The 24,805-nt window shown below is 38.6% G+C and overlaps 1 protein-coding gene across 1 annotated transcript in view; it reads left to right on the top strand.

The window, feature by feature from the left end:
* Positions 1–17,058, top strand: part of pth2ra (parathyroid hormone 2 receptor a) — a 105,690-nt gene extending 88,632 nt beyond the window's left edge. Inside the window, exons 11-13 of the mRNA XM_084724196.1 lie at positions 747–885; positions 14,615–14,656; positions 16,675–17,058. Coding sequence (XP_084580322.1) covers positions 747–885; positions 14,615–14,656; positions 16,675–17,058 — 565 coding nt within the window. The remainder of the gene's footprint in view (positions 1–746; positions 886–14,614; positions 14,657–16,674) is intronic.
* The last annotated feature ends 7,747 nt before the right edge of the window (positions 17,059–24,805 follow it).

Raw genomic sequence — 24,805 nt, forward strand, 5'->3', positions numbered from 1 at the left:
CCAAATTTGGCGGCCCTACCTATATGGCAAGTCCCCCAAAAATGCGATTAAAGATTGTGAACGAGAATAATAATAATAATAATAATAATTCTTGCGATTCCAATAGGGTCCTCGCACCGGTTCGGTGCTCGGGCCCTAATAATTCTTGCGATTTCAATAGGGTCCTCGCACCGGTTCGGTGCTCGGGCCCTAATAACTGAAAGAAAACATTAAATGCCTCCATGCTGCTCGTCTGGCATAATCCAAGTCTCCTAAAGCCCTGACATACTTGAAAGATGTCTTTATTTTTAGCATAAATCTTTACTGTGGGTTCATAGTTTGGAGCCACTTTCATGTGCGAGTGCACACCATCTGAACTGGGTGCATGTGGTGCGACAGTTTGCACGCATAAAGTTTGTTTTTACAGTTTAAAAACTGGTCACCATTAACTTACATTGCTTGGGAGATTCTGCAGCGCTGTTTTCCCGTGAAACTCCAGCAGTGTTTTGTGGACCAAAAACCTAATCCTGAGCTTCATTCAGCATGAGGGTGAGTAGATCATTACAAAATTTTGAGTTTTGAGTGAACCATTCCTTTAAAGTTAGGGTTAGGCAAGTAGTTGTTATGAGTAGGGATAAGGTAAATCCTTAGAAAATGAATGCAAGTCAGTGCAATGTCCTCTGAAGTGGTGGCAACATAACTGTGTGTTTGTGTTTGTTTTAGAATATTGCAAAGGGTTATTAAGGTGTTATTATTATTATTCATAGGAAACTGGCAAAGTCGACCCTTGTGTTGGTGCTGGTGTTCGGGATCCACTACATCATCTTTGTTGGGATGCCTCACACACTGGAGGGAACGAGCTGGGAAGTCCGCATGTACTGTGAGCTGTTCTTCAACTCCTTTCAGGTACTTTCTTTTAACACCTCGATGAACTTTTTAAACACCATCTTGAAAATCTGCCCTGAAACTTGCCTTGTTGTTTTGCCCTGGTGCAATAAGCAGTGACACGTTGGCATTGCAGGACAGGAGGTTCAGCAATTTTCTGTCTTTTTTTCCTGCAGTGGCTGAGACATGCATATTTTAAAGCAGTTTGGTGTCAACAAGTCAATATCTCAACATCATCTTGTGACTCTGTCCAACTCCCACCTCCAGTAATTCATTCTCATTTTAACCTCAAACGTTTTTGAGGGACTCACCACCAGTGTTGTTTTTGGCAGCCATTTTTGATTTAATTTCAGTCTTAGTCTTTTGGACGAAATGCTTATTAGTTTTAGTCACATTTTAGTCATTTCTATCCTTGATAGTTTTAGTTGACGAAAACTAAAAGGGTTTAAATCCAGTTTTAGTCATAATTTTAGTTGAAAAAATAATGACTTTAAAATAGATATAGGAAATTGTAATTGAGGTTGACAGGTTGTGTTAAAATTCATAAAGCAACAGTTAACTCTCTTAACACTTTAGTATAATAACCAGATTCCTTACCGGTTTGATAGCACTAGCCTAGACTTTCCCATCCATGAAGATGCAGTTCTGTCATGCTGTACTTGCTGAATAGTAAAGAGGCATTAGCTTATACAACTCCAGTCTTGTATTAACCTCAGGCAAGCTGCAAATATTCTAAAACTAAGAATACTACAAGAAAAATAAATTCCTGAGGTACATGAGGTTGTCAGGTTATACATACTTGAATGGTATGAAACAAACACAACACTTGGACGTCTTCAAACATGAAATAACAAACTTGACTAGTTTGATAGACTTTGCAACCAAAGTAATCACAGTGAGTGGCTCATATGAGCTCTGCCAACCAGACTGAGCATGACAAGATGGATTTTTTCTGAAGAGTAATACACTTTCAAGCTATTTTTATCATGTACATGCTGACATAAAGGGTGACATCTTTTATTAAAGCCCTGTCTATGATGTTTCTATGTTAGTCATTTCAACCTGTTGTTACTTTTGGGAGCAGTAATGAAACATTTATGAAAACAGTCATGAGGAAAACACCATCATTAGAACAACTGAAATAAACAAATTTAATTTAATTTAATTTAATTAAGTCTTTAAATGCCTCTTGAGGTTGGTCGTATTCTTGCCACGTAGTTTGTAGCCACATGTTCAGCGCGTACCTCTGTCTCCCACTACAAGGCATAAAGTAAAGTAAATTAAAGTAAAGTATATCCATAAATCATCACGTCTTTTTCGCCCACCAAGCCCTTGTGCTGACGTTGCCGCAATGGTCCATGAACTGTGTGTGACTGGCCTGGTGTGCACTGTGCCCGGTGGTGGGCGGGACCAAAGAAGGACAGGATGCAGGTGCATTGCTGATATCTTCAGCATTTGACAGACAGATTGAATGTACAGTTGGACGAAATGCATTTTGATAGTCCGATAGTCAACCCACTAACATTTTTGTCTCATCTCTTCTCGTCAATGAAAACAACAGATACGTCTCGCCATAATTTCCTCATCAAATAGGTGATGTTTAGCTCATCACAGTCTCGTTTTAGTCATGGAAAAAAAGATGCGTTAATGAAATTATTTTGTCATCATCATCGAAAACAACACTGCTGACCACAATTATCTTCTAGAAGTGGCTCTGTCAGTGACTGTCAGAGTTTATTATTCAGTCAAGCATCCTGATAATGAGACTGATTCAGTTTCATAATTCAGCTCTGCCTAAATTTAAATGAGCAATTTCATGCATTATGTGTAAGTATGAGATTGACCTTTCCTATATATTAACTAAATGACAGCTAATAACCACTTGTTTGGATTATAATTCATGTTCAGGAGTGTTGAGTACGTAACTCATCAGCTATTATAATGAACTAATTCTCAGTTTGACTTTAAACAATTTCAGTGTAATGAATGAAACAGAAAATGAGCGCTGCCATGGAAACCCTTAAATGGATGGAAGAAATTAAATTACTCTACAGGAGCCAAAAATAGTTGATGATTACTCGCTTCATGGAAGATTAAAGAAGAAACATGTAAAAGCTTTACTGTACTGAATCAGAAACTGACCAGGACATGTCATCAGAGATTAAGGAAACATGGTAAATTGAAATACCCGTTAATACCCGTCGGTTCAGTCGTCTGTTTCACATTTATTGGAGTTTAAATTTATGCCGAATCTTAAGGGAATGAGTTAGTGTCTGTTTATGAGTACTGAGAAATGATGACTAATATTTTAGAAGGAATGCTTAAATTGGTTAATATGTTAATGAGTCACTGAACTCCAGCTCCAGAGTGTGTTTTTTCAGAGCAGCACCATTGATGGTATGTTTAATAGGAATTCAACCTATTTAATAGACCATTTATGGCTCCAATTTACTGTTTGGAGGTTAGGAGAAGGTAAGGGATTTGTATATTTCTCCTTGAATTATGTAACATGTCTATCTTTCATGTAGATTTTTTCTTCTTCTCTCTCTGTTGTTCTTTTAGCAATAAAAAAAAATCATTTCTCCATTAAATTGAAAATGTGATTTACCCCCCAGTAGTGAAAAGCACCAAATTTCAACCATAATATAACCGATCTTACAGCAGCAGCAGCAGCAGCAGCAGATTTTACTGAATACTTAACAGTCAAAACTGTTGGCCCTTCTTGTTTTTAAATCCTTGGCAATGTCTTGACATTGTCCAACCAGCCTCTAGTTACAATAATATGTAATTTACTATGGCCCAGTTTCAGAGTAATTTTTGGTCATAAAGGTTTCACACACTAACTGGTTGATTTCACCAAACACGGCATGTCTGTGTGACGGTTCTGATCCATCCTCCGTACAGCTGCGAGCCCCACCAGCAGTGTTTCAGAAGCATTTCAGCAGCGGAGCATTTTGCCTGCCTGATTTTGCTCAGATTTTGTTGATTAGATCCTCTTTCCTTGTTCTTTGTGCTTCTACCATGACTAAGTAGCCTACGTGGTTAAATAGTTTCTTTTCTGTTTTCTGTCTTTATGATCAGAAGTCTGCACAGGGTGTTTTATTTTGAAAATTAACAGGACCTCCCTGTCTTTTCTGCATCTGACTTCCTGCCCGTTCGATCTGCTATGTGCTAATTGAAGCGATGTCCCTCAAAAATAGAAATAATCTGCATTAGCAAATACATTTTATTTGGAACTCAGTCCTGCCTGGATCAGTTGTTTGTGAACATGATAAAGAAGCACTAGAGAAATATCTAATTATGTGGCAAATATGCAGATTTATGCATAAACAATCACATATATCAATATTTGCTTGGAAAAGACCCCAAATGAAGATATTTTAACTCAAAAACAATACCTTATTGTGACACGAGTAAAGCATTGGAGAAATATCTGAATGTAGCAAATCTTACAAATCTAATTTATTTATTTCCAAATAATGTTTCATACATGAGCCAGTCACTTAGCTTAAAATGTGCAGAGCAGATCATTACATTATATGTATGTTGATATAGGCAGGGAGGCAGGCAGCAACAGGTTTCTGCAATAAGATTCAAAGTGATCAATAATTATGTCAATGCAAACTTTCTGTACGGGGATTAAACTGGCCAAGATTTACACAGGCAAAGGCAATAATCAGGGTTGTAGTGAGGATTAAACCCAAGTAAACTCAGTTGATTCACCTTTTTGACCACCCTCACTAATAATGCAAGACAAGTAGTGTTTATCCAGTAATGCTGATGAACTGTGGATTGAACTATATAGAACTGTGGACTTGTGCTTAAGTCCTTTTTCCCCAGCTTCAATTTGAAAATGAAAATGAAAACTCTCAGGTACTCTCAAGCTTTGAATGTACTGTCTATCACTGCATTGCTGGCTAATGTGGCTTTTTGTTTGGGGCTTGGAGTGAGTGATTTCAGTGCTTTTTAAAACTGGTGCTTTTGTATGTTGCACTCGTACGATTGAGGTGAAATTTGGACGTTTGTCTGCAGAATGAGCAGTTTCGGGAGCTGCAGGGAGGCGTTCCAGCAGAGACATTCAGAGGCGCCGCTGAATATTTGGGTTTTTCCAGATTTAATTCAGTCCTCACACAATCAAACACGTCACTAGTATGAAACAAATCAGGCTCCCACAAAACAACCCAGCCTCTGTCCATCTGTGGAAACACTACACACACATTTAGCAGGACCTAACATAACACACCACAAAAGTTAAAAAAAATAATTGTCAATACATCAGTGAGCATTCATATCATTTAAATAGCAAAATGGAAATCTAGAAGCTTGAGATGAAATATATATAATATATATAAGGTTATATGGATATTTAAGATTTCATGATTTTTTTTTTTTCAATGGTATTATGTGGCTGATGATCCATTTAGCAGCTTCAGGTGCTCATCAATCTCAGCTGTCCTCTGACTGGGTGATTGGAAAATTGAGGCAGTCTCTTTGTATAAATGCTTTGAAGCTGCCCAGATGAAGTTTTGTCAGACTGAAACATCAATATTTAAAAAAAAATGGCAGCAGAAAGCAAAATAGTGTGCAGGAGCTTCTCTCATTGTTTTGAAGTTGCACGTTCCTCTGACACACATGTCACACATTCAGGTGTGCAGAGATTTCTTTTCTTCAAAACTTTGTAAATTCATTAAAAAAAATCAGTCGTGAGTATTACCACTCTGTGAAGTTCACCAAAATGTAGATCTCAGAAGAAATGCAGAAATGTTTGGATGTCCATCACTCTGTTTTTTTTTTTACAAAAACTCTAAAACTAATTAAACTAAATATCTCCTCCCACACTGACACCAAACTCAATACTTCTGCATCTTCAGACTGTCCTCCACAAATGATCCAGACAGATTTTTATCAGTAAAAAAACTGAACCCACAGTGCATCAAAGTACTAAATCTAAATACTAAATCTCCAATGTGCAAGACAGATTTGTTAAAATTTGTTAGATATATATATATATTTTAATATTTTGAATTCAACCATCATATACACCATTTCAGTTAATGGGAATAAACATGTTCAAAGCTACTACAAGAAGTTACTAGGAAACAACTTGTTGATTCTGGAGGCCCCTGTGGACAAAAGTGGTAACCTTTCCACTGCAAAACGCACAAAATATCATTAAAAATAAAATTTAAAATGTGAAAATGGAAACACAGGCTCACTTTGTCTGATTTCAAGTTATTCAGACATTAATGCTGCTTCCACACAACTCTGATTTCTAACCACCTACCAGAAAAACGTACGAAAGAACACCACTCTAAGTCTTACGTGTGAACTAGGGGAAAAGCCATCTAACCCAGACTTGTCCAAACTATTCCATAAAAGCTGAGTGGCAGCAAGTTTTTGTTCTAACCAATCAACAGCACTCATGAGTCAACTAATCAGCTCTTTGGGAGACTGAAATCAGTTGATTAAATAAGTGGAGCCTGGAATGTAAACCTGCAGCCACGCAGACCTTTATAGAACAGTTTGGACCTGCCTGATTTAACACAACTCCCTGAAGAAGTGCTGTTGATGTCAGAACAACAGCCCCACTGAAATAATACAAAATATAATATGATAAAACCTGTTCTGCATGGAAACTGATGTTAATATGTTGCCGATGTTATTCAGTGCTGTAAAATAAAACATAACATAAAGGACTCATGTTGTATTTCTTTGAGGCTGCACTACTGAGTGATGTGCACCTGGAACACCAGAAGTTAGAAATTTGGGTCTGGAAAATTCTAACCTTTGACCTTGTCCTGAACGCAGCATAAGAACAACTATATAGAAATATCCGATCTTTTCCCAGGTGGTCTTGTTAACTTAAGTCACATAGAAGCATCAGTGATAAAGTGAGACTGTTTGAAACTCCTTGTTGTTGCTTTAAATTATAAGTTTGTCTTTGAAGGAATACATTACATACATGTCTGTCGTTTAGACACAAATTCTCCAAATTCTGTCTTGATTTTTGTTTGAAATCTGCCTTTACATGCAGCCCTGGTGCCTTTAAATAAATCATGATTTTAAAGAAAATATGTTCCAGGCAGTTCTGATGATGAACCCTCATGTATTTCTCAGTTTAAATCTGCCCACAGTGGTTCCCAGCCCTGGTTCTCGGGACACACTGCTCAAACACACCTGAATCAAATGGACTGGGCCCCATTTCCCAGAGCCTTTGTAGCGCTATGTTCATTTTAAGTTGTATCTTAAGGTCTCCCTTAAGCTTACGGGCCGTTTCCCAACTCTGGGAATCAGGCTGCTGCAGAGGCTTGATGATGAGCTGAGTGGGATGAGTGTTGGGAGAGGGGAAACTTTCTAAGTAGGGCGGTGTGTAGGTCCAGGGTTGGGAAACACTGGATTTTTCATTTAAAAAGTTTAAATAATTCAGATCTGAGCAGTTCTGACAGACCCTCATATACGTCTTCCTCTCAGTGGTTTCAGAAGGAGTTTTGAAGTCGGGGAGAAGGTGTTGAAACCAAACCTAAACAGGGTTTCTTGGGATCGTCTTCCAGAAAACTGTCATTTCAAAGGAAAAGTGAGAACGTGTGAAAATGAACGTGTGGCATGACAGAATGTGAGAAGTGTGAACGTGTCACAGTCGATTAGCATGAGAATAACCTGCCCTGCTCTCAAAATATGCTCACAAGACACATGTAGCTCAGCGTAAGTTCAATCAGGAAGACCTTCTATTACGCTGCCTTCATTCACAACTTTCCTTTACTCCGTCTCTCTCCTCCTATTCCCTCCAATCAGCTGTTTGTGGGCGTTCACCTTCGTCTTTACTGTCCAATCAGTTTTGCCACGGTCGCGATAGCCAGTCGATTTGCTGCTGCCAAATCTTTAAATCGCCTCTGTCTTTGCTCCATCAGTTGTCATTCAGTCAGTAGCGCGACCCTCCTCCACCCCTCTCTCCTCCAGTCATTGAACCCAGGTAGCAGAAGATGTTCACCTCGATCCTCCTCCTCCTCTCTCTCCTCCAGTCTTCAGGTCCAGGCAGCAGGAGTCCAGAGCCACTTCACCTCACCAGCTCTGCTTTGCACCTCATCATCACCACCACCACCAGTGTCTAGACCCCGGGGGGTTCTCTTCACTACAGCTTCATCACCAACATTTATATATATATACATATTGTTTCACCTCAATGGGGTCTAACTGCCAAAGTCTGTTTCATATATCATGCACGTGCCAGTAAACCATTTCTCTTTTACTCTTAGTCTCTCCTGATTGAAATAATGATGTGACAGACGTTGCCACTTTGGATCACCTGAAAGTGGTGGGGACAAAATGTCTTATTGTCTGTCCTATTCCAGCACCAGTGCTGCTGCTTCTTCTTCTCTTCTTCAGGCCTCGACTCGCGTTAGTGCGGCAGCCATAATTTAATTTATTTTCCTGACAAACAATCAAAACTCAAGTGGTATTAAACACTACTTTCACTCCAAGAGCATCAGTGCCAATGATAAAAGTTCAGGCTGAAGAGTAAATGAATTGCACAAAAATATAAAGATATTAATAAATAATGTCGAACTGTCTTTTGAGGGGGTTCAGTCATCTTTAAACACTGGCAGTGTTTATCTAGGCAATTTCATGCTTGATCTGAGCAAAATCTTTGAAGAAAAATGGAGTCACTGTTCATACAGTATGAATAAATCTAAATCTATCCATAAAAATGTGACAGAGGAGTGATGTGTTCACAAACAGGAGGAATGGCCCGAATTGATTTTATGTTCCCTTTGTGAATACAAAACCTGTTTATGGACTAAGTGAGATGACTGTCAATCAGTTTTTAACGGTGCAGAGACTCCAGTGTTCCAGTTTTAGGGTGTAGAATTCAGAAAAATTAAATTTTCTTGTTTTGTTAGATGCCTGTGGGAGGATGTACCCAGAACGTGTGACCCATGTGAAATTCTGTGCAGCCAATTCCTTCTTCAAATGGAGCAAACACAACTCACGCTGATATCTAACAGCTGCAGGTACTTAATCAGCCAGAACAGGATCAAACTTATTAATTCCTCAATCAATTAAATCGCATCAATTTTATTTTTGATGTGCATTCAAATGTGTACTAGTTCAAATAAGTTATATCAAAGTGAAAAGGCAAATTTAAAACACATGAAAGGGTTTTTGGATTGTGTGTGCGCTGTTGCCAATTAAAGCCAAAAAACTAGGTAGTGATTGTATTTGTGATGGTGGCCAGAGACACAACAAAAGCAGTTTCATGTTAAAACCACACCAACATTGCACTGTGCTGCCGACTGTGCCAACCAAAACCATTAGCTGTATTCCTGCAGCCACCCCAGCATGAGCTGATTTGTTTGAAGCCACAAACCATGAGACACGCCAGATGAAAATTGCTTTGCTATTGTTGAAAATGAGCAGGCCGGTCTCACTCCCAACTGATCAGATACTGACAAATTTGCGTTCATCACGTGTTGAAAGTAAGTTTCACAGCATTAATCACATGTTAAAAACAGATTTCTGACCATGTCAGATCCTGCAGCCAAAGCTTACCTTCTGCCTCAGTATCACACACTGAGGGATGAGAATGTGATCTTAACTGTATGTATCGAGGTCTATATAATAATGACACACTTGGTAGTCTGTCTTCTTTTAACATTGTCATATTTCATATATTTTATGCTTGTGAACCATACTGAACCTACTTAAAGGAGCAACATGTAACAGTTATGCATGCAAAAATGAGAACTACAAAAAAAGCATGTTGATGTCAGACTGTATATTAAATAGGTTAAATTCCTATTTAATATATAATCTAAGGTTGAAGCGAGTTGAACTGTCAATTTATTACTGATGACTGCATGACCTATACAAGAAAATGAAACCATCTGTGAGAAGACTGGATATTTCTTTATTATTCTTAAAGCCTGCCACTGTCAGACTGTCTGTAATCAGATGAAGCCAGTTAAAAGGATGGAGGAGATTTTTATTTACAGAATTTTATTTTGATGTCATTTTGTGGTCATGGTTGAGGAAATGTGTGTATTAGCTTTAATATGAATCTGAATGTCTACAGTCTTAAACCAAATGGAAAGGTCCTTTAAGATCCTGCACTTTAGGAGGCTGATGCTCTTGAAAACCGTCCCTGCTTATGCAAGCAGAAAAGAGAGCTGAAAGAGGACGAATCCATAAAGAACGAGAACCAGGTGCATAATGGAACTGAGGCTCCATGACATATTAAAGTATTGAAATGATGGCAAAAGAGCCAGGTTACGAAAATGGTGAGGAAAATCCATATTTGGTGTAATGCTTCATGTCTTCTTCTCTTCATAAGCTGCTTTTTTCACACCATCATATCCGTATTTAGGGGCTATAATGAATCCAGACAAAAGAAACTGTCCTACTCTGCTGTCAGCAGTATTTGGTTATTTATCTGATGTCTCTCACCCAACACATGCAAAGCACTCACAGATGAGAACCCCATGTGGCTTTATGAAAAGATTATAATGGGTGCACCCACCCACTCACAAACAGGTGCTCAGAATGACACTTAAAAACATGAGTGACTCCTGGGAGGCAGATTCACATCAATGTTACAACAAAGAGCCTTATTTTCTCCTACATACAATATTTACACTGAAGTTAAAGGCAACTTTTATGACAAAAAGTTGAACTATGAACCAATGCAAGTTACACACAGGGCCAGATCAACCTGCCGGGGGCTGGAGCTAAAATCACCTGCTGGGCTTCTAATTAACCCAAATTTTCATCCAATGTCTTTTCTCTTGCTGTGTGATAGTTTCAAAATGTAATTCTTAATTTCAAATAGGTTTTCTGTTTAATTAGAACAGGGGTGTCCAAACCTGTCATGGAGGCAAAAATAATATGGTTCATTCAGACCTTTAATTTAAGAGAATTTGTCTTAATGAGTTATTACTGTGTTTGAATCAACTGGACATCACTGTGTTGCAGCCACTGCAGCTGATCACAGCCGTACTAGACAATGAAAGTAAAGGTTAGCTTTATTGTGATTTATACAACCATACAAAATAATTATACAGCTGGATTTCATTAAGCCATGCCAGTATTAGGAGCACTGGGGAAAAAAACAGCAGGCACTGGGAGAACATGTAAACTACACACAGGTCCATAAGTGCTCACCGCTGCACCACCGTGCCATTCTGTGCCACTGATAAAACTCTCTGCTCTGCTCCGGAAAATACGTGCTGAGGCTATTTTTGACAGATGCTGCAAAGAACAGATTGAGCCAGACAGGAAGTTAGAGACAGAAACAGCATAGAAAATCTGGTCCTTTTTCAAAATGAAAGACTGATCATAAAAGGACAAAAAGGAAACTATTTAACTATGTAGCCCACTTAACCATTGGGGAAAAAAGGAAAAATGATCCAACATAAGTAAAATAAATCAGGCAGGTAAAACGCTCTGCTTCTGAAACGGATCAAAATGGTGTCACAGACACAACGTGCCCAGTTGAATCAAGGCTAGGGCTTCGAGTACACAACTTTGATACTGATTGATTATTTATTTCTATTATTAATAGCTGTTTGCTATAAAATGTCAGAAAATGGCGCCGCTGTAGCTCAGCTGGTGGAGCGTGTGCTCTATGTTCTGAGGCTGTCAGTCCTCTGCAGCGGCCGCTAGTTCAACTCCTGCCCCGTCGCCCATTTGCTGCATATCATCAGTGTTCTCTCTACCCCCCCCATCAGCTGGCATAAAAAGCCCCCCAAAAAGCCCAAGATGACGTCCTTAAATGTCTTGTTTTGTCCAAAAACCAAAGATATTCAAATTATTTGTTAGAGGAGTGAAGAAAGCACAATGTCCCATTTAAGAAGCTGGAATCGGAGAACCTTGAAAAATGACTGAAACTGATTAGTTTATTATCAAAGTAGTTTCTGATTAATTTCATAATCGGTTATTCAGTTAATCATGATTTAGTTATTCATGCCATAATTTGATACCTAAGGAATTTTTAGTTGTTTTTTAATAGTTTAGTACTGTACAGATATTCCAATATTTTTTAGGTTGGTTGAGAGTTTAGAGTAAAAATAGTTTCTCCAGCTGCTCCCAAATCTTTGAACAAGTTCTTCCTTTAAAGTGAGTAACTGTGCTGTAATGAGCAATGCAGTTTTCCTTTTATCATAATGGATTTGGTATAAAAAAATGTATGGTTCAGGAACCGAAATTAAAGCCAACTTAATCCGTATCGGCACTGAAAGTTTTTGAATGATACCCAGCCCTTATCAAAGGGTTTGATTTCACTCCTAATGAGAACAGTGATACCTGGACAGAAGAATTTGCTCTTTGTGTCCTAGGAGATCATTTTTGCTCATACGCATGCAGAGCCGAATAAAGTGAGCATCGTTTTGGGACGGTGCCTCAACTGGGGAAATCTGAGAAAGTATCATCATATCACATTTCAACACACGTTCTCCTGTGCTCCTTCCACATCAGCACATAAAGCCTTTATATATTCACTTCTTTCTCGGTGGCAGTAAATCTTGAAAGTGCAGGTTAAATTATGTTATCAGTGATGTGAGCACAGTCCCATTTTCACAGAAATGTTGATGTTCAGGAAACAGATCATTTCCAGCAGGGTTGGGAGGTGCGCAGCATCGCAGTCACTGATTTGCCCCTTCAACAAGTCCACCAATTACAAAAATATGATTTTGTGTGAGCATACATCTGCGACACAAGGCCATCTTTTCATCACAGGCTTCTGTTCAGTGCGTTCAGACAGTCAGTGAGATCAACCACAAAAAAAGCAATGTCTGCCAGCTACTCAAGATTGCTCAGTTCAACAAGACTATGAATGTTTTCCCTCCAAAAAACAAAAAAAACAAAACAAAAAAACAGTCCATTTCAGATCTTGGTGAATAGATTTGCTCCAGCTCTGTCTCCAGAGGAAGCCAACACACAAGTCTGATAACCACATACCTGCATCGTGCATCAGTTTCCATCAAGAAAACCTGAAACTCCCACTGACTGAGGGCTCTCGACTGGATGAGATTAGTGCTTCTTGAGACTGATATATCCTGTATCCCATTACACTGTGATAGAGACACTGAGCGTTCACAATAGAAACTGAATTTTAAAGTAGTCAGTGAGCCAAATACTATTTACAGGCCATATAAAATACAGTAAGGTGATATATGGCCTATAGGCTGCAGCTTAGACACTCCACTGTGATATTACATGCTTAATTATTTCATTTACTAAAAGGACAGCTACAGTCTGCTGCTTAGTTTTTATTTTTCAATTGTCCATTCATAATTAAGAAATTCATTTCCAGTTCATAACAATTTTTTGTGCATGTCTGCTACTTTTATTTTAAGGAACGAAAGCAGAAGCACTTTTAGTTAAAAGAAAGAAAAATATTTTATACAGATGAAAAATGCTGTACTTTATACATGAAATTTTTAAAGAAGAAATCTGAATTATATTATTGTAATAAATCATGAAATGACAATGACATGTCATCAGAAATTAGTGAAACATGCAAAGTTGAAATGCGTGACACTCTGAGAACAGAACTACAGAATGTTTCATGATAATTAGAGTTCAAATTAATGCAGCATGTTTGCTGGATGAGTAAATGTGTTATGATATGTGTCAAAGTAAAACTAGATAGTGGACCCAAATATGCAGACTGAAACTGTGGAGGCAGAGTTCAAGTGTGTTTAATAAAGCAAACAAATGATCAACGGCTTATTTAAATGAAGAAGGTCAAAACCAGAGACAGGAAGAAAAAAACAAAAGGATCCACAAAGGCAAAACTCCAAGAAATGAGAACAGGTCCAACAAACGACAGAGTGACACACGGGGGCAACAACGAACTGACAAAGAAACAGAGAAACACAGGGACTAAATACACAGAACCAAATTAGACACAGGTGGACAGACAGGTGAAACCAATGACAATCAAAAAGAGCGAGAAAAGAACAAAGACAGGAAGTAAAGACAAGACACATGAGGGAGAACCAGGACTACAAAAATAAACAAAATAATCAACCAGTACACATGGATTTTAAATAAATTCTACAGTGATATAAATCTATACAAGCTTTCTGTCTTTCTTTTGGTATTTTCCCTCTGATAAAAAATACCTAATGACTTTACTTTAACCACTTCTTTCGTGTGAATATTTGCCTGTTTTTGTATATTTCAAATGTAACTTCACCTTTCTTGAACAAAGCTGTTTTTTTTTTTTTAAGTATTAAATGCAGATTAAACAACATTCACATTAATGTCTGAACATTGCTGGAAGCTGTTCTTTCCAGAGTACACTGTGTTCATTTAGGCTTCTGAGAAAGTCACTGCGTGGTTGTCTCTCACCAGCAAAGGTGCACAGCGAGACATGCACACACACACACACACACACACACACACACACACACACACACACACACACACACACACACACACACACACACATAACTCTTCCCATAAATCCACCAACTTCAGAGACACCATGTCTCTGTAACTTCTCATGATGGTGGGAACACAAGGTGAAACAGGTCAGAACACGGGGAGCCAGAGAGATTTCTGTCTATTTTTTCATCAGATAAAACTATTTGAAGCGACCTGCAGCTCATCATCTTGTGTTGATAATAGACAGGGTGTGTAATTCACTCAGAGAAGAATGACATTTTGATCCTGTAAATGATTGTGATCAGCAGACTGTATGCTCCCACTTTGATCTGAGCACTCAACTTTTATTTCAATCTCATCCTTTCAGGGTTTCTTCGTGTCCATTATTTATTGCTACTGCAACGGAGAGGTGAGTTTTTTTTTAATCATACACAAGAAGTACAAACACCAAAGCAAATACAAAATGTACCAAACAAAGTACATAAAATGACAGGTGAACTTTTAGTCACAGATCGATCATAGCCACCGTCCCAATCACTGTTTTTCAACCTGGATCCTATTTTCCCACATAAGTGACTGATGTGGACAATGATTTGTATGATTGGTTTAGTATCGATCATTCAAACTCAACAGAAACCATAATAAAACTAACCAAAAACTCCTTGGTTCATCTTTTTATTGTTCAAACAATCACCAGTTCTGATTATTTGGTAGAAATGAATATTTGATTCACCGTGTTCAATGTGAAAATATTGTGAAAAAGTTAGGAGGAGGCAGAATATTATCACATCTACCTTGGTAAAAATAGTTTATTTTGACCAAACAATTGAAGCTGGTGATTGGTGTAACACTGGAAAGATGAAGGCGTTTTTGATTATTTTGTTTCTATTGAGTTTGAAAGTGTTAAATGTTAAAAAAAAAAAAAAAAATCCCCTTTTCTTGTAAATCGAGTCTGGTGACTTTGATGAAAGCAATAAATTGGCTGTTTCTGATTTATCAGAAATGATCTTATTTCTGTAGTAGGGCTTCACAATAAGGTTAAAAAATTGATATGATTCATGATTAGTGGGCATGAGTATTTTTGCATCACAAAAACACATTTTGGGGTCTATATAAAGAAATATGTTTTCTTACTTCTAAAGAACAGGATTTATAAGCCAGAGCCTCTCTGCAGCACTACAGTACTTTATTATAAAGCTGTTTCTCACATTTCTTTTAACAAAAAATTGCAGCTTCTGTGAATTGGAGGTTGCATGTTCCATATTACAGCTTTGATATTTCAATTAATTATGCAGCCTTATTCTAGGGAACCTTTCCATAATGTTGTCAGACACTAATTTAACAAAAATGAAGCCTGTCGATGGCAAAAAGCACTTTTAGTGGACGTGCTTTTGACAGTTCACAAGTGATTATATTCAGCACATTTGACGGCTGATGGCTACTGTGATCTCGCTCAATACTGGATCATTATTACTGGAACTTATTGCACCCATTTAGACACAGAAACACAGAAAAATAGGATGATGGTTGAAAAATACTTAAGTTACCCTTCAAGGAGTACAATGGATCCAGTGGCACAGGTAAGAAGTAAAGAACTGAAGTACTTGAAAATCTGTTTTGTCTTTTGTCTTTGATGCAAATTGTATTCTATGAAGCACCCCTTGCATCACTGCACTCTATTTTCTATTCTTCTGCTGGAACTGAGCTCTATAAAGTATAATTTTGTCATTAACACAAAAGCAAATGACTCATGTAATGTAAAAGGTTTTCGTCCCACAATTAGCATCATATACTCAGAGCAGCTTTAAGCTGCCCTTAATGCATTGCTTTCACTCAGCCCACACACAGAGTATAGTTTAATCTAACTATGTCCTCAGCTTGCTGATAGAAGACAAAAGGCAGCTGCATCTGACAAACAAGCTCAGACAGCTGAGAGTTTCCTACTTTTTATAGCATTAGGTGGGAGGGATGAAAAATACTCATGATGCTGGGAAAGACAGACGCGTAAGTTCAAAACCTTGACTGATAGAAACGAGAGATGTAGTTAACGAAGCAGGTTCAAATAAAACTAAACTACAACAAAATTTACTACAAATTGTGATGTTCTTGTCTTGTAAAATTATCAAACATTATGTCTAATTCAAGCGTATTTTTATGAATGTTAAGTATGGTCCCATGGGGCACACTGGAAGTGGAGGGACTTTGCCTCCATTACAGTTCCCACAGAAGAATCACTGTACTGAAAATTGAAAACAAAAAATACAGGTTGAAATTGCATTTGCAAAATTACCTTAGAAAATTATGTTTTATATCAAATCAGGACCCAAATATTTACAATAAAATATCTCAAAATAAGCCTCTTGTTCTGCACTGTATGATTATTTTGCAATATAATATATATAGCCTTTGCTTTCTTCTTGCTCACAGGTCCAGACAGAGATAAAGAAAACATGGACACGCTGGAACCTTGCCTTTGAGTGGGAGGGCCCGGTGGTCTGCGGCCGCTACCGTTACGGCTCCGTCGTTGTCGGCCTCAACAACAACAGCACCAGCAGCCACTCCCACCTGGCGGGTGGTGGCCCTTCCACACGCTCCACTACGCTTGTCTCTAGTCGTGTTTATCGGAGCACAGGTCCCGTGATGAGCATGCACGCCACCCTCCCGGGATACGTGATCAGTAGCTCAGACCCATCCATACCTGAGGAACCTGAGGACAGCGGCCCCAAGCGGGTGGACGATATCTCGCTGAAGGAAAATCTACCCGTAGTTAGTCCCAGTGCAACAGCTGAGGATGAGGAGGAAACGTTGTAGCAGTCGTCCAAAGGACACTACAAAACAATAATTCACTCCAGCCGCAGCCTGTTCACCCTGCTGCTGTGTGGCAGATACAGGAGTATCTGCTGCTGAAACACCAGACTCCAAAATGGCTTCTTTCTTTAGGCTGTGAGACTTCATTTCAGCCTCAGCGCTCCACCATAAAAAATAGTTTTATTTGTATGACTTATTTATTTATTCACTCATTTACTGTATTTAATTTGTGTATATAATTAAACACTTTACTGAACGATACACAAAACTAAGGAAAAAGTGAGGAAAGAATCAGGAATGACATGATGATGAATGAAGGTTAATAAATAATGCCTGAAAAACGGTGATTGAAGAATAATAACTTACCAGGAAACAGACTGGTATATATTAATGAATCATGAGTTACCTGTGAATCGACAAACTGTCCGCTTTCTTCATGAGTCATTCCTGATAAACTCTCACTGAATTATTAGTTGATCTTTCTCTGACCCATTCAAGTAAAGCGACATCATACGGACATCACGGTCTTTTTCACTCCCGCCTCCAAAGTCTCAAAAGTTGAGGAGTCCAGAACTGCAAGGCTAGTTTTCTGCTTTCCGCTGCGTTGCACCTGGTTTTTGTTCACATACTACTTGTCATAATCATGAAGTAATAAGAGACTGCTTAGTAAAGGCCTTTACACACTGACATCAAACTTTTTGATTTCGGAGGGGAAATTTTTGATGGTGGGGGAAACTGGAGCACACAGGAGACACCCTCACAAGCATGGGGAGAACATGCAAACTCCACAAGCTTCAGTTTATTCCTGATTCAGTCCTCACTGGTTCCTTTGTAACTCCTCCTTGTGTATCGTATTGAAAAGTGTTTCCGATAAATAAATTAACCTTGTAATGTCAAAGAAGTTTGTAGCTGGACCTGCGCCAACCTAAATCAGTCTCATGTAACTCAAACTCTAAAGACAATATCAAAGCAAACAAAAAGTTTCCCTGTACATACAAGAAACTGAAAAGTGTCTCGAATCTCCTTATTAAAAAGAACTTACCATACAAAGTATTTAGTAAGCAAGTCAGTATTTTAGTAAGGAAGTTGGATAGTTGTGAGGCTGAGGGCCAGTCAGAGGCGGATTTGGTCATCTTGGGCCCCAACGCAAACACAGGCATGTGACCCTCGACATCCCTTGCGAAAAGTCAAAACACTTTATTATCTAAAGTTGCTTTCATTAGCCTCTATCAGCGTGAACAGACTCTTAAAAAGGCAGAAAATCCCTGAGGATAACTAGACACTTCATTCGTTGTCAAAAATGCTCTCAGACCTCCTCAAAGAAGCAGTTCACTGAAGGGTGATGGTTCAAATCTGTCAGAATGCAGCACTGATCGGAAATATTAATCAACTTCAACCGGTTTTGGTGCCATTATGCAGTTGCACGAGACACCTGTAACTCCTGGTGGTAACAGCAATTGTGATTTAATACTACAAGTCACAGGATTCAGAGGCAGCAGAACAAACTATTGTGGTTTTAATAAAGAAGTCAGGCAATAATTGGACTTATTCCATCATTCTGAGAATACGTGATCTGATTTCATGCTGCACATGGATCGAATCAGGGCGCAGTGAGAGGTGTTGATTACCTGGCTGAGAGAGGTTTTGTGCAGTGTGTGTGTGTGTGTGTGTGTGTGTGTGTGTGTGTGTGTGTGTGTGTGTGTGTGTGAGTGTGTGTGAGGTGTGCAACAGCCTGTCACCTGCAGCTCTTCATCTAACAGCTCACTGTAGCTGCTCCTGACAGCTCCATTACTCCCTGACATATTTCAAACTGATCTGCTGTCAAAATATGCCAAAAACGACCTTTTTTGTGTTTTGTAAGCTCATTTTTGATGAACTATCACATTAAAGCTAAACCCCCTGACATTGTATTTCTTGTATCTACTTCGAAATAAAAGTAAATTCTTGTTTTGCTAGTTAAATGGTTTTACTATGAAGCTGGAGCAGTATGAAATGTTCGGTTTGCATTAATTGTAACTTAATACAGTATTTTTTGATGATCGCTGACCTGGACCTTTGCATGAACTCCCTGAACCTCAGGCTCAAAGACCAACTTTAGCCTAAAACAACGCAGGCAAAGTAAAGGATAAAGTAAAGTAAAAGTAAAGTATTGTTAGCTTGGGGCCAAAGGCATTTTCTGACCTTTGCCTGATGGCAAGTCCGCCTCTTTTTCCAGTTATCTGAAATGCTCAAATTGTACACACAGGGACTTAAAGAAAACATGAGCAGGGTTGAAAAATAAAAAAAAAATCATCAGATACTGGCTGATGGTTTGACACAGGTCTGCTGGCACTGAAAGCAAATGTTTGATGTCTGCTGACCTCCTCAACCGCCACTGCTATACTTTTCACTTGTTACGTGAAAATTATCATAAATTATTACCTCTGATGGAGATGGTTTACATATGGATAAATCTGTAGGAGGCAGTGGTATGTGTGAGGTGCCAAGAGGTGAAATGCAACAAACGAACATGTATAAAATTAGATTTTAGTGTGGGCAGTCTGAGCGAGCTGCTGCTGTGGCTGCTGCACCTCCTAATGAAGACAATTGTTTATCACCTTCAGAAGGTTAGAAATTAAACATTGATATGAAACGTCTGTCAAAAAGGACTACAAGCATTTATTTTTCTAAGAGAGGGCAATGCAGTTTCTTTTCCCCTTTCCTGCTGTCATCTTGACTGTACATAAAATGCGACTGATTATAAAAAAGAATCAAAGCAGGAAAAGAGAACACAGAAACACTTGAGGAATACACAAAGACATAAGAAGAAACTGGGGGAAACAGATGATAAGAAGAAAGGGTGATGACTTTTTTTAAGGCAGCTGCAGCTGTAGAATAAACCTCATCTGGAATGAGAAGAGTTGATGAACTTTTTTCTTGCAAATAAATGTTCAGTGAATTTGAACATTGGAACATAATTTACAGTCATATTCAGCAGTTTCTAAACCCTCTAGTTGGCTTAATTGCAATTCCCACATGTGGCAGCATCTGTCATGCAAGAGGCTCTAATGATGAATCTTTTTATTAAGAACTGACTCCTGAGGAACTTATGTGCTTTTTTGTACACTCAGCTCACTTTGCTAGATAACTCGTGTCTCCTCACAAAATGCCAGATTCTTCACAATCTACAAAAGAAATTGCAAAAAAGTCGTGTAAAATGTGATTTGCAAATCATTGAATTCTTTTTGACATGTGTTCAACTGCATACAGTTCAAAGACAAGATATTTAATCTTCAAAGTGATTAAATTCATTGTTTTTGGTAAATATACTCTCGTTCTGAATGTGATGAACAGCAAAACTGGGAAGGTTGTGGAAAACAGACAAACAAAAAGAGGTGACAGTATCATGATTGGGTATTAAATGGGCTCAAAAATCCTCAAAAGGCTCAGTCGTTCACAAGTAAGGATTGGATGAAGTTCACCACTTTTTGGAAAACTGTGCAGGCAAATAGTCCAACAGCTTAAGAATGTTTCTTAACACAAAACTTCAAAAACATTTTGGGATTTAACCATCTACAATATCATTAAAAGATTCAGAGAATCTGGAGAAATCTCTGCACACAAGGGGCAAGGCTTGTCAGTAAACACAGTTACATATCAACAACTTCCAGAAACACTGCAGACTTCTCTGGGCCCGAGCTCATCTGAAATGGACAAGTTTGCTGTAGTCTGAAGAGTCCACATTTCAGATTGTGGACAATGTGACCTCTGAGTCAAAGAGAATGACCATCCAGATTGTTACCAGCGCTAACATTGAGAGACACCATGTTTAATGCTGTGTTGTGATGAAAGGTACATGCAGGTTTTATAGCAACATGTGCTGCCATCCAGATGTCTTTTTCAGAGACGTCCCTGCTTATTTCAGCGAGACAATGCCAAGACACATTGTGGACGTGTTCCAACAGTGTGGCTTTGTAGTAAAAGAGTTCAGGTACTAGACTGACCTGCCTGCAGTCCAGACCTGTCTCCCACTGAAACTGTGTGGTGCATTATGAAGTACAAAATATGACAATGGAGACCCTGGACTATTGAGCACCTGAAGCCATATATCAAGCAAAAAACTTCAGAACTTCAACAATTAGTGTCCTAAATTCCCAAACACTGAGTGTATCACAGAGGTACACACAACACACAACTTTTTTGATCATGTTGAGGGCATGTAATTCAGAATGAGTGCGTGTTTACAAAAACAATAAAGGTTAATCAGGAATTGGGGTTGTATTTTTTTGTTATTAAATCAAGCTGAAATGAAATGAAGACATTGTGTACTTTTAAGAGATGTATTGATGTACACAAGCACAGACAATTCTGACTTTTATTGCCTTGAACTGTTGACATCTGTGGATTCAGTTGCCATGTGAACTGTTTGTGACAACTGTTATGGTTTCGGTTGCTTACAGTCACACGCACATTTTTCATGGCACATTACGACAGCATTACAATCATGATTTTCTCATTTTTGACAATCAACTGTTGTTTTGACTGTGAAGGGCAACTTTTGATGGGTTTTGTGTCTGCTTTGTGTATGCATGTTTGCAGTGCTTAGTCACTAAAAAAAGAATCTTTTTGTACGTGTGCCTCTTCTGCTCCAGCAGAAGCATAAAAAATGGACTGACAGGGTTCTTTTTAGTCTTGTCTGTTTATGTGCTGAATGCATTTGGTTGTTTTTCTCTATATTTGTTTGTCTCTCTCTCCCTCCTCCTTCCCTGTTAACTCCTGATAAATGTTTGATGTTTTCAACAACTACTTGTTGAGCTGCTCTTTGATATCCCAGCTTTCCAATGATTGCATGTGGTAGAGAAATTGCTTTCTTTTATGAATTAACAGAAAAAAAAACACATCACACATATACTCCTATATAACATCAGATATTGAAACATATGCCTAAGGTGACCACTCTGTGGAAGGGCCAGTGTGTGGGATTTACTGGCATCTTATGTCGAGCTGTGTATGATGAGTTTGGCTAAAAGAAAATGCAGTTCATGATGATAGGAGGCAGGTTGTTTCCTGCAGGTTCTCTTTAGGCCGTCTAAACCACAGAAAAGTTCAGGAAAACTAAAGTTGGCTTGAATTAGATATTCAGCATGTGATCCATTCTGTTGTTTACGTGGTACCTCCAAAATGGCCGTGCGTCTGGGTCACTGATCAAACTGTGACCTTGGTGCAAACATTAAGAGCGAGGAAGTCTAGATAGATAGATCAGTCAAACAAACATGGGATTTCCACCCAGGAGATTAGAGTTTGTATCCCTTATTATTTAAAGTTTCAGGTTGTGTACAGAACTTCCATCACATGTATTTATTTTAAAGGGACAGTTCATTTCAGAATAAAAAAAAAAATGTAGTGGCCTGTAGTCCTATTTATCCCTCTAGTTGTTTTGTTGTGAGCTGCAGAGTTTTGGAGATATTGGCTGTAGAGATGTCTGCTGTCTCTAAATTATATGTGGTTTGTTGTGATTAAAACACCAAAAACATACATTTGAAAAATTCAGAACCAGTATACTTTCCAAAAATGACGCAATTGCTCCACTTCAATTAATCCACAGACCCTGATGTGAGCAGTTTCATGTTGAAACTACTTTCTTTCGGCAGTAGAATCTAGTGGAAATACTTTAGGATCTACTAGATCTACTCTCTTTTCTATTAGAAGAGAAAGGTCCATGGATTACCTTGAGTAACTACATCATGATTTTTGGACAGAGACACTGGTTTTGAGCTTTTCAAATAAATCTAGATGGATAAATGGCATTACAGACCAGGGGGAAAAACATGTATTTTTGATTTGGGGGTAAACCACAATCTAAAACTAAACCTAAGTATATTCTTCTGCCTAAGTCTAACCAAACTGCTGGAGTTTTGCAATGTTAACTGTGTGTTCAATACCACATGACTTGCGTACATCACATATTTAAGGTCTGGTTCATGTGCTGTTTTAAATGAGGCTCAGCGTAAGTTCAATCAGGAAGACCTTCTATTACGGTGCCTTCATTCACAACTTTCCTTTACTCCATCTCTCTCCTCCTATTCCCTCTAATCAGCTGATTGTGGGCGTTCATCTTCCTCTTTACTGGCCAATCAGATTTTGCCACAGTCACGGTAGCCAGTCGATTTGCTGCTGCCAAACTTTAAATCGCCTCTGTCTTTGCTCCATCAGTTGTCATTCAGTCAGTCGTGCGACCCTCCTCCACCCCTCTCTCCTCCAGTCATTGGACCCAGGTAGCAGAAGATGTTCACCTCGATCCTCCTCCTCCTCTCTCTCCTCCAGTCTTCAGGTCCAGGCAGCAGGAGTCTGGAGCCACTTCACCTCACCAGTCTCTGCTTTGCACCTCTTCACCACCACCAGAGTCTAGACCCCGGGGGGTTCTCTTCACTACAGCTTCATCACCAACATTTATATGTGCTTATTGTTTCACCTCAGTGAGGTCTAACCGCCAAAGACTTTTCATGTTTCATATCTCATGCACGTGTCAATAAACCATTTTCTTTTACTCTCAGTCTCTCCTGATTGAAATAATATTAATATTTACAGTTACTAGATATTTCTCTCAGAAGTAGCTGAATTACTGGCTGAAGGCTGGCAGTGTGAAAGCTTTATCACTGATAAGAGTTATTAATACTCCTGACCACTAGAGGGCAGCAACGACTACCATTCCTACCTGTAAGCTGCACTTTTATTTCCTATGGTTTAGATGGTAAGATTTAATCGAAGAAGACCATGTCAACCAAGTGTTGTTATGCTAGTTAATAAATAACTACAGTGAACAGTTTCTATTTTTGTATAATGATAAGCAAACTTACATGGCCTGAACTGTTACGTGCTGCATTTGGCTGCTGTCCTCTGGGGTTGTTTACCGTTTTGAGGTAAGACAAAATGAATGAGCACATTTACATTTCAGTAATTGTAACTGTATTATTAATTTGAAAAAGTAATTAGATACATGTCTAGATATATGTAATTGGCAGTCGACCTGTTCTGTCATGTAGGTATGAGGGTGTGTTACAATCATAGCTTGCTTTTATTTATGATGTGCATGAGATCAACAGGAAGGAAATGGTATTCTCTAGGAGCTGCACGTAGACAACTGGACTATCTTGATGTTCTTTAGGACCTTTCTCCTCTCATCCGAGACGCTTCTTCAAGTTCTAGCTGACTGGTGGAGAAGTTGGAACTCCTTGTTTCTCTCAGTTGAAACTTTTCATGCAGCTAGTTGCAGGTTGCAAATTGCATGAAACATAATTACAGTTTCCAATCTGTGGTAGTTACCAGAAGGAATTCACAAATAACCAAAGTTTCTTGTAACATGATTTAATAGTTTCACTAAAAATTAGTTGGCTATAATTGGTACTTTTCATTTGCTGTATTGTTGTGTCTTTGTAAATACATTTACATCTTCTAACCTTATAGTTTGTATCGTTATCTTGCTGGACAATATCAGTCTTGACATGTGTGCTTTTTCTTGTTTTTTTGTTTTCCTTGTTTCGTGATGGCTGTGTCAGAGAACAGGAAGAGAACTATCAGTGCATTAATGCTTATTGATACACTGGAGGAGAAAACATGAATTACTGGTTAAGCAAAAAAGAGACCATTGCATTGTTTCACACTTTATTCAAGGAGCTTGATCCAGTGAGCCTCAGAGGACTGCATTCACCCTTTGATTCAAGGAAAATAAATAATTAGCTCTTTCTGGCCACCTTCTGACACTAGTATGAAA

The sequence above is a fragment of the Lutjanus erythropterus genome, chromosome 8, assembly GCF_056507025.1.
Source record: "Lutjanus erythropterus isolate fLutEry1 chromosome 8, fLutEry1.hap2, whole genome shotgun sequence".
NCBI classification, from domain to species: Eukaryota; Metazoa; Chordata; class Actinopteri; order Lutjaniformes; family Lutjanidae; genus Lutjanus; species Lutjanus erythropterus.